This window comes from Periplaneta americana, chromosome 6 (genome assembly GCF_040183065.1).
Source record: "Periplaneta americana isolate PAMFEO1 chromosome 6, P.americana_PAMFEO1_priV1, whole genome shotgun sequence".
Taxonomy (NCBI): domain Eukaryota; kingdom Metazoa; phylum Arthropoda; class Insecta; order Blattodea; family Blattidae; genus Periplaneta; species Periplaneta americana.
The window spans coordinates 16697257-16709486 of record NC_091122.1 but is presented as its reverse complement, the minus strand read 5'-3'; the positions used below and the strand labels follow the sequence as shown (position 1 = coordinate 16709486).

Below are 12230 nucleotides of genomic sequence, written 5' to 3'. Positions count from 1 at the left end.
ATTTAATTGCAATTTTCAATAAAGGTATTCGTTTTTCAGTGTACAAAATAATTATCATTATTTACAGACGTATCCTTGGCGGATTCGCCCTTATCTCGTTTACAGATAAAATACTTTGAACATCGATTATCTCTACAGGTACATTAGGCGGGTTTGCCCTTCTCTTACGGAAAGCCCCAGATGGTTATTGCCGGGAGTCGAACACAGTAGCAAACCATTGCGAAAGCCATTCCATTTAAGCCACAGTAAAAAACAACATAATTAATGTCAGAAATAACATAACAACATAAAATTCGAAAAACAAACAACAATAAAAAACAACATAGACATAGTAAATAAAATAAAAGACAAACATATCCCACACAGTACAACATTAGCAACTTTCGACATAACTAACCTATACACAAACATACCCATAAAAGATACACTACAGATACTAGAACAAATGCTCAAAAACAACAACACACCACAAGAACACATCAAATAAATCATCCACATCACAGACAACATCATAAAACAAAACTACTTCACATACAATAACAAATATTACACACAAACCGAAGGCCTACCCATGGGATCACCCATTTCCAGCATACTACCAGAAATATTCTTACACCACATAGAATAGACATACATACTAAACAAAGACAACAACAAACACGCAGACATCATCATATATTGGCACAGATACGTAGATGACATACTAATACTATTCAAAGGAAACAAAAGACAGATCCAAAACCTGTATCAACACATAAACAAAATACACCCAAAGCTACACTACACATTAGAAATTGAAAACAACATATCCATAAATTTTTTAGACATCACAATAACAAAAGTAGACAACAAACGCACATTCAAAGTATACAGAAAACCAACAACAACAACACACATACACAACACATCCAACCGCCCAACACAACACAAACAAGCTGCATTCCGAACAATGGTACACAGACTACTCAACATACCAATGAACTAACAGGATTACAACGAAGAGATAAACACAATCAAATACATAGCACAAGAAAACGGATACAACCCTAACATAATAGACAACATAATACGTAAGACAAAACAAAACCAAAAAAAAAACAGAAGAATACAACAGAAACACAAGAACACAAAAAATACATCACATTAACGTACGAAAACAAAAACACAATTAAAATTGAAACCTCATTCAAGAAATTAAACTACAACATCGCATACAGAACAAATAACACTCTACAAAAACATCTCAACACACAAACAAACAAATACAACCACACAGGCTTATACAAACTCAAATGTAACACCTGCAACAACTTCTACATAGGACAGACAGGCAGATCATTTCAAACACGTTACAAAGAACACATCACAGCCATAACAAAATTACGAAATACCTCCACATATGCAGAACACATCACAAATGCCAACCATACGTACAGAGACATCAACACAGATATGGAAACACTGCACATCCAACCAAAAAGCCAGAAACTCAACACACTAGAACAATATAAAGTATACACACACACAAAAACACACTCCAACGATATTCTTAACACACAACTCAATTTGAAAACACATACACTCTTTGATTCTACACTACGAACACACCCTCACAGGAAACAACAAGAGGCACCAAGACTAACAACGACCAGTTCTGAAGATGACCCATAAATAGGTCGAAACATGTAAACAAGGTACGTTAAAATTTAACACAAGAAAGTCTTATCACACATATTCCGAAGATAACAAAACTGGTGTTCAGTAGCGAAGGGACAAGACATAATAAACAGTGCCTTCCTAGAACTTCAAACAAACCAGTACTTCATTTCCATACAAAGCACGTACGTTGCACAACGATGAAATATGTGTGATTGCGCTTTGTTCTGCTTATTCTCAAGATCAGAACGTGATTCAGAATAATTACTGGATAGCGTCGTTGTGGAAATGGGCTCTCCTGCGCTAGGTTCGTGTGAAAGGGATTCTACAACTCAACTAAATTACAGTATTCATTCAGAAACCAGCGACGACGCTCGCGTGGGGAAGCAAACCGCAAACCCTTTGCATGAATTTACATTCTTACCCTCTTCTCCTGGATCGATGTCCAAGAAGAAATTTAAATGTAGAGGAAGACAGACAAACTTGCTGCTGAAAGGAGCTGTCCTCTGTCGCTATGGAGACCATTGTAACAGTTAGGACGTCTTTTGTTGATGGATTAAATGGAGTAGTTTCCAAGGAAACAACCAGCGTTAGTGAAGCAAGATGTAGCCGGTAGTCTATTAGTAACTAAATTTGCCACGACATTCGAAGTTAGCGAATGGGGTACATAACCATACTCTGATCCATTTGGGTATGGATGATATTGATTTATTATTATAAAGCTACTAGTGGCTTGTGAAGCAAATGCTGCAAACTAATTTCATTAGACGTTCAAAAAAACATTTTTCAGATTTATTTTCAATGAAGAATACCAGACATTCTGAAAGTTATTTGCTTCCATAATAATGAAAGATACTTTCTCTCGAGCCAATGCTGAAGAGAACCACGCATATAAATATCTACACCACACCGCCATTAAATATATGAAAAAGACCCAACTCCACTTGATTAATAACTATAAAAATATTTGATTTTTAATAATATTATTATCTTACGTAAGTTTTATAGCTTTCAGTAACATATTCTATATATACTATATAGCCGCCACTCAGTAAAATATAGAAATCAAAATCTAATTTAAGTGATTCTCTACATCTACTTATATAACCCCAAAACGTTTCACTTTCATATCATCAATATAGCATTAATAGGCCTATGTATAATTAATGAAAAATAGTCACATCATGGCATTAACTGCAATAATATTTCAATTCTAATAGTAATAATGTCATCAAACCCCTCAAGTTTTTTAGTTTTTAATATCCAATACACAGCTGTACCCAGAAAATTACACACCACAGAATCGAACCTGTAAATTATTTTTAGTAAGTTAAGTTTTTAATAACCAATTTAATTTGAGCTCTAAATATGTCAGCATTCTTGCAGATCATGGCCTTCGTGTAATATTGTTTACTGTAGCGTGTGTTTTGTTTTAATCTGAAATGCAACACGGCCGACTTGATGCTCGCTTCGCTTCTCCTGAATGCAATTAGCTAGCTCTCAAAACTGACGACAGATGGATTTTGGAAAATAGGAAAATTATGTAGGAAAATTGACATTTCACTGAAAACTACTATTTTTCCGAAAAACTTTGGAGTCCAAACTTCAAAATGAGGGGCCATTTATTAAAATCCGTTCAGCCGTTTTCCCGTAATTTCCATTACCAGTTCAAATTATATATAGATTATGATAGTAGGAAAAATTTTTTGCTAGTTATATTATGATTATAAGATGGGAGTTTCCATATATGACAATCAACAACGCATAATCTGAAAGGACAAATGAAAATCGTGGATGCTTAAAATGGCTACTACAAATCAACAGCGGGCACAATGTGTTCTTTGGAATGCTAATTTAGAGTTCAAAGGGAATTTCGACGTGAGTATGGGGTGCGTAATGTACCTAAATACGATTCCATAATGTTGTGGTATTTAACATTTGTAGAAACAGGTTATGTGTTAAAAAAAATGCAGGAGGTTGCAGGCGAAACCCAGTATGAGAAGCAGCTATCTCTTGGCTTGGCCTCCAAACTCCTCAGATCTAACCCCTCCTGAATTCTTCGTGTGGGGTTTTGTTAAAGACATAGTCTATTCACAGTAACCCAGGAATTGATTATCTGAGAATAAAAAGCTTTTCTTATGTTGCAACGGACATGGGCTGAACTGCATCACCGTTATGAGTTGTGCAGGGTGCGCAATAGGGGTCATGTTGAGCTCTGAGGAATCTCCCATCTTTCAGTGTTGTATGCACAAAAGTTTCAACAAATAAAGTTCAGTAGTAAATGTTTTCCGGTGTTTTTATTTTATTCATTCTCAAACGGATAACCTTGTATTTTAAAATATACTCACCGGAAAAAATTCTATTGGGAAATGATTACTATATTTTGTTTATGTATATGTTTTGTGATTTAATCGTGAAATAGCCCATAGTTAAGGTGACCAGATTTTGAAAGTAAAAAACCGAGACACTTCTTAGAAGCGAGTTATCATTATCAAACACAAATTTAGCGAACTAAATTCAGACAATTGCAATCGCGAATTTATACTGTTGTGATAGAATAATTAATCTGTTCATAATAATTTTAATGCTAACGGGAAACAAAAGTAACTATTTAAAATAAATGCATGAGTTAAGAATTTAATTTTTGAAATGGGAAATGCTGATAAAAGCATAACGAATATTTTTGTATGCGAAATAATATGTTTAAATAAATATGATTCAATATTCGACAGGGAGGTTGAAACCATTGCCCATGTCCTGGGAATCTATCCACACGGTGAACTTCTACGAAATACTCGGCATCATACAGTAAGATCTATAACAGCAACAGCCTTAAGGAACAAAGGTTATTCAGTATATGAAGAAGTACACGGCATATCCAGTGAGGGTAGGAATCGAAGAATCGACATAATTGCATTTAAACCTCACTCTCTTGAAGGTTACATCATAGACCCTACTGTGAGATTCGAATCGCACGAACACCAGCCAGAAGAAGTATAGAGGAAAAAAGGAATATATATGAACCTTTCATCAGTTTTTATAAGGACAAATACCATCTGGAATCCATCGTCATTACGGGACTAATGATAGGAGCCCTTGGGACCATACCCCGGTTCCTAGTCGACTTCTGTAAATCTTTTAGCCTGCATAAAAATATTTTAAGAGATCTAACAATTGCAGCACTCAACGGCTCAATAGCTATTTTCAGGCATCATACATATGGACCATGACTAATTCGCATCTCCTTGACGTTATTTCGTTTAATATCATGTGTTTCAATATAATTCAAATTGTTATTTTTCACTCTAACAACAATGTATCACTGAGCCCCAAGGCATTTACTCTATTGTATCATGGTACTCTTTGTCGATGGCAACCTGTAGTGGTTACAGGAAGAAATTAAATTAAATTAAATTAAATTATGACTTACGGAGTTTCTCAAAATCTCAAGAAAATTTAAGAAAACAATCTCTTTATTTGATGAAATAATTGAAAATTTGTTCCAAAACTAATACAAATTTGAATCTCGAAATCAGTATTTAGAAGCTGACTTTATAATTTTGGTTTTATGTGAACAAATTTCACTCTAACCTGCATGAAATGTCACAAAGATCATAAATAATAAAGTTCTGTACAAAATAGTCTAATATAATAATACATTACATAAAAGACAACATTACTCTAACAAATAAAAAAATTCAGACACAAAATAATTATCTATATATATAATTTGAACTGGTAATGGAAATTACGGGAAAACGGCTGGACGGATTTTAATAATGACCCCACATTTTGAAGCTTGGAACTCAAAATTTTTCGGAAAAATAGTAGTTTTCAGTGAAATGTCAATTTTTAAACATAATTTTCATATTTTCCAAAATCCATCTGTCGTCAGTTTTGAGAACTAGCTAATATCATTCACGGCCGACTTGATATTCCCTTCGCTTTTTTGTAAAGGAGAAGCAAAGCGAGCATCAAGTTGGCCGTGTTGCATTTCAGAATAAAACAAAACACACACTACAGTAAGCAATATTACACGAAGGCCATGATCTGCAAGAATGCTGACATATTTAGAGCTCAAATTAAATTGGTTATTAAAAACTTAACTTACTAAAAATAATTTACAGGTTCGATTCTGTGGTGTGTAATTTTCTGGGTACAGCTGTGTATTGGGTATTAAAAAGTACAAAACTTGAGGTGGTTTGATAACATTATTACCATTAGAAATGAAATATTATTGTAGTTAATGCCATGATGTTACTATTTTTCATTAATTATACATATTAATGCTATATTGATGATATGAAAGTGAAACGTTTTGGGGTTATATAAGTAGATGTAGAGAATACCTTAAATTAGATTTTGATTTCTATATTTTACTGAGTGGCGGCTATATAGTATATATAGTATATGTTACTGAAAGCTATAAAACTTACGTAAGATAATAATATTATTAAAAATCAAATATTTTTATAGTTATTAATCAAGTGGGGTTGGGTCTTTTTCATATCCTATTTAATGGCGGTGTGGTGTAGATATTTATATGCGTGGTTCTCTTCAGTATTGGCTCGAGAGAATCTTTCATTGTTATGGAAGCAAATAACTTTCAGAATGTCTGGTATTCTTCATTGAATATAAATCTGAAAAATGTTTATTTGAACGTCTAATGAACTTAGTTTGCAGCATTTGCTGCACAAGCCACTAGTTACTATTTAATACGAGAAAAATACATATTGGCTACTTCATAGTAGTCGTGTAATTTCAATGAAGTGGGCGAGACCTCATATATAATGAATATGTGATGTACAAAATAATTAATTTACCAACAGAAATACCGATTTACTTGTGGTATTTTTCTATCCCTATAGAACAGGAATTAGCAATAACATCAATTTTGTTAAAATTTGACTTATGGGGTTTCTAAAAAACCCGATTCAATTCAGGTAGAATTGCGACCCACAGTTTGGCAACCTTGCCCCTAGGGCATTGCGTGACTTTCATTCTGTGAAAGGACTAGAATTGTCGTAAGAGCGGGTTGAACTTCAATGCCCGGTGCACAGACGGACAGATTTGTTTGCCTCTTCGTCGATCTGACAATATTACTTCCTGGAAAGTGATCTGGTCGCCAAGGAAACAACGCTATGTGGTTGTTAAGGTAAACCTACTGCCTTAACGACCAATAAACAAACATTTGCACAGTAATAAACGTTTATGGGGTTTCAGCGACTCCTGGAGTGTCAACAAACATCCTTTTCCATAGACATATCGTATCCAGCAGAGAATTGCGGTAGATTTTAAATTAGTATTGAGCACATTGTAGATCATTTCGCTACACGACTTTATTACGAAATTGTGCTACATTACAAAGCATTCGATTTTTAATAAATTTATTTCTGAGAAGTATTGACGTAGAGTTATGTACATTATTCTCATATTTCTTTAGTCACCCCTGTAATTTATGGACTAACCACTACAATATTTCTGGATAAGTTTCTGTCGCTTCACCACTGTTTTGTTTATAATTTGAACAATAATTTTCTCAATGTGTACTTATAGGTCATTTTTGCGACTCCTGGAAATTTTCAAGTGCCTAGAATCGTAAGTAATGCCATAACAAAAAATATTGCATTGGCGACCCGTGAACAAAATAAGGTGTACCTATTCTACCTAATACATAACTAGCAAACAGACAAAAAATTTTTTTTTTAAGATTAGCGATCGGCAATCGTGCTCGGAAGTGACTTTGGGAGTGGGTTTTTTTTTTCTTTTTTTTTTTTAATTTTGACCGGCCAGAGGCCGTTTTCCAAAGTTATCTATTTTTGTTTTCTGTTTGTTTTACTTTTGGTTCCTTTGTTTTTTACTTATACTAATACAATCACAACACCCATGCCCGAGGCGGGACTCGAACCCACAACCCTTCGGACCAAGCGATAGGGACATGCCGTGCCCCTACCGCTTGAGCCATCCGGGCCGGCTAGATTCGAATCCTATTTGGACTGCAGCAAAGTTGGAGTTTCACTAAGGGGTTTTTCTCGACCGTACCGAATGTCTTGTAATCCTATGCAGAATCCTCGTACTCACCTCGCTATCATTAATTACGTCATAGTACAATACTGCGAAGTTGGTAGAAAGCCTCTAATCGCACGATTAGAAGATAACAGTAAATTTTCATACAATTAGTTTTGATTTGAAACAATAATTTCGAAGTAGAAATTACGAAATACAAAGAACAATAAACTCACACAGTGCTAATAGACCTGTAGCCAACGCAACGATAACTGACAATGTTACGTCATCTACAAGTCGCGCATGAGCACAAGTTCATCGTTACTCTTTCAGTAACGCTACGTCATTTTAACACTTACTTACTTACTTACAAATAGCTTTTAAGGAACCCGAAGGTTCATTGCCGCCCTCACATAAGCCCGCCATCGGTCCCTATCCTGTGCAAGATTAATCCAGTCTCTATCATCATATCCCACCTCCATCAAATCCATTTTAATATTATCCTCCCATCTACGTCTCGGCCTCCCCAAAGGTCTTTTTCCCTCCGGTCTCCCAACTAACACTCTATATGCATTTCTGGATTCGCCCATACGTGCTACATGCCCTGCCCATCTCAAACGTCTGGATTTAATGTTCCTAATTATGTCAGGTGAAGAATACAATGCGTGCAGTTCTGTGTTGTGTAACTTTCTCCATTCTCCTGTAACTTCATCCCGTTTAGCCCCAAATATTTTCCTAAGCACCTTATTCTCAAACACCCTTAACCTATGTTCCTCTCTCAGAGTGAGAGTCCAAGTTTCACAGCCATACAGAACAACCGGTAATATAACTGTTTTATAAATTCTAACTTTCAAATTTTTGGAAGCAGACTGGATGATAAAAGCTTCTCAACCGAATAATAACAGGCATTTCCCATATTTATTCTGCCTTTAATTTCCTCCCGAGTGTCATTTATATTTGATACTGTTGCTCCAAGATATTTGAATTTTTCCACCTCTTCGAAGGATAAGTCTCCAATTTTTATATTTCCATTTCGTACAATATTCTGGTCACGAGACATAATCATATACTTTGTCTTTTCGGGATTTACTTCCAAACTGATCGCTTTACTTGCTTCAAGTAAAATTTCCGTGTTTTCCCTTCATTAACACTTCATTAATTATTTAATATGGACTAGTTACTACAGTAGAAACCATTTTCAAGTTTCGATAAAATACTGAATTTAAAATCGCAAACTCTAAATATTTTTTTTCTTTAATAACGGCGGGCACCTTACTAAATTGGTGTCATTCACCCAAGTGTCCCCATCTGGTGAGCGAGGCACCGCAGCTTGTAGTTCTTTCAACCTCCATAAAGGAGTTGCCCTTGGTATACCATAGAAGAACTACGTAACACTGCATGACGAAATTCATAGAGGAAAGTAGAATTATGGTAGGGGAAACGGAAGTACTCCACGAAAACTATCACCAAAAACCGCATTTTTTTTTTCCACAAATTTCACTTGGACCCACTGGAACTCGAACTCGGGTTACCACGTAAAAACCCGACGCGCAAGCTTTCAACTAACAGTGCGCCAAAGAGAAAAAAATGTTATTTTACTTAAATAAACATTTGCGTCAAAGACTGCAAGATAAAAATGAGCATAATACCTAGCTATAACTATCACAAAAAGGCTTCTTTTAACCCTAAAATTTTCTTTTGTACTATCTTATGAAATATTCAGGAACTTAGAATGGATACTTGCGAAAACGATTATTATTTAATTCAGATGACTCCAAAGCCTGGCAGAGAGAAGCGAGTGCGTTGACATGGCAACTTGAGCGCCGGTCTTTATAGGCAGCTTATTCGCCTCTGCAATGGCGCGGGAGAGACTAAATAAAGGCTCTTGTATACCCTCCCCCTGGGTTTATTATTTTTCAAACACTTTCCTCGGGGAATTTGAGTGAAAGCATTATATATCACGGTTGGAAGACATATATGGAGCGTGTACGACGGTCGTAAACTGAACACCAGAGTCGAAAAGAAAGGTAAACAAAAACAGATACCTAAGCGAAGTCTACAACAAATTACTGTGGGGAATACGAAGAACGTTACATGTGGCATGTACTAGATGTACTGTACATGCAACACAGACAGGAGAGAAACAAATAAACACACTAATCAAAGTTAGGAAGGAAATACACATGCGATAAAGGAGGGGAGAAACGAAGAAAGAATACAAAAATACAAATAGGAAAGAAAATAGGAACAAAACAATAAACAGTTAGGAGAAAGGAAGATTTAAAAAAAAAAAACAAAGATAAAACAAATGAAAGTACAGATAAGATAGAAAAATAATTATCTTGATGATAAATTACAGAGAAATATAAATAGGAAAGAAAATAGAAAGAAAACAATAAACAGTTAGGAGAAAGGAAGATTTAAAATAAAACGAAAGATAAAACAAATTAAAGTACAGATAAGATAGGAAAATAATTATCTTAATGATAAATTGCAGAGAAATTAAAAATAAACTAATGAAATATACATGGCAAAGAACTCGAACTATAGAAGTGAGAAGAGACATTAAAAATAAATAAATAACTAAGTAAATAAGTAAATAAATAAATAAATAAATAAATAAATGAGTAACTAAATAAGTAAATAAGTAAGGAAATAAGTAAGTAAATAAGTAAATAACTAAATAAATAAGTAAGTAAATAAATAAATAAATAAGTAAGTAAGTAAATAAGTAAATAAATAAATAAATAAATAAATATGTAAGTAAAAAAGTAAGTAAATGAATAAATAAAGAAGTAAATAAATAAGTAAATAAGTAACTAAATAAGTAAATACCTAAGTAAATAAATAAATAATTAAGTAAGTAAGTAAATAAGTAAGTACATAAATAAATATGTAAGTAGGTAAATAAGTAAGTAAATAAATTAATATCTTAGTAAATAAGTAAATAAATAAATAAGTAAGTAAATAAATAAGTAAATAAATAAATAAGTAAATAAGTAAGTAAATAAGTAAATAAATAAATAAATAAGTAAATAAATAAATAATTAAATAAATAAGTAAATACGTAAATAAGTAAATAAGTAAGGAAATAAGTAAGTAAATAAGTAAATAACTAAATAAATAAGTAAGTAAATAAATAAATAAATAAGTAAGTAAGTAAATAAGTTAGTAAATAAATAAATAAATAAATATGTAAGTAAAGAAGTAAGTAAATGAATAAATAAGGAAGTAAATAAATAAGTAAATAAATAAATAAGTAAATAAGTAATTAAATAAGTAAATAACTAAGTAAATAAATAAATAATTAAGTAAGTAAGTAAATAAGCAAGTACATAAATAAATATGTAAGTAGGTAAATAAGTAAGTAAATAAATTAATATCTTAGTAAATATGTAAATAAATAAATAAGTAAGTAAGTAAATAAATAAGTAAATAAATAAATAAGTAAATAAGTAAGTAAGTAAATAAGTAAATAAATAAATAAATAAGTAAATAAGTAAATAAATAAATAATTAAATAAATAAGTAAATACGTAAATAAATAAATAATTAAATAAGTAAATAAATGAGTAAATAAGTAAATAAATAAATAAGTAAGTAAGTAAATAAATAAATATGTAAGTAAATAAGAAAATAAATAAATAAATAAATAAGTAATTAAGTAAATAAGTAAGTAAATATGTAAATAAATAAATAAGTAAATAAGTAAGTAAATAAATAAGTAAATAAGTAAATAAATAAATAAATAAGTAAATAAGTAAATAAATAAATAATTAAATAAATAAGTAAATACGTAAGTAAATAAATAAGTAAATAAGTAAATAAATGAGTAAATACGTAAATAAATAAATAAGTAAATAAATAAGTATATAAATAAATATGTAAGTAAATAAATAAGTAAGTAAGTAAATAAGTAAGTAAATAAGTAAATAAATAATTAAATAAATAAATAAGTAAATAAGTAAACAAGTAAATAAATAAGTAAATAAGTAAGTAAATAAATAAATAAGTAAGTACATAAATAAATAATTAAACAAGTAAGTAAATAAATAATAAATATGTAAGTGAATAAGTAAGTAAATAAATAAATAAGTAAGTAAATAAGTAGGTAAGTAAATAAGTAAATAAATAAATAAGTAAGCAAATAAGTAAATAAGTAAGTAAGTAAATAAGTAAATAAATAAATAAGTAAATAAAAAATAAATAAGTAAATAAATAAATAAAAAATATAAGAGGAATGTGAGCAACGACGGAATGAAGAATGGCTGGAAGAGCAAATTGTTCACAAAAATCAGTAAACAAATATGAATTAATGTATGAACTAATAAGTGATTAATAAGTCAGTGCATGTTCAGTGCTTACCTTGTCTTTGCCGTCCTTGCCGTGCTGCTCGAGACGCACGTCCAACTGTCCGCCCAGCACCGCGTACCAGCTCGAACCCAGGTCCCCTTGCCGGAACACTGCAATCAGAGGAGAAGCACAAACCTTTAATAACTGTACACGTGGAAAAGATGGTGAGGTGTTTCTATATCTGTGAAACCTTTAAATCACATTTAATTATTGGAA

At 32.0% G+C, this 12230-nt stretch overlaps 1 protein-coding gene across 1 annotated transcript in view; it reads right to left on the bottom strand.

Moving 5' to 3' along the window:
* Epac (Exchange protein directly activated by cAMP) overlaps positions 1–12230 on the bottom strand; it is a 643268-nt gene that overhangs the window by 365071 nt on the left and 265967 nt on the right. Inside the window, exon 3 of the mRNA XM_069827610.1 lies at positions 12027–12124. Coding sequence (XP_069683711.1) covers positions 12027–12124 — 98 coding nt within the window. The remainder of the gene's footprint in view (positions 1–12026; positions 12125–12230) is intronic.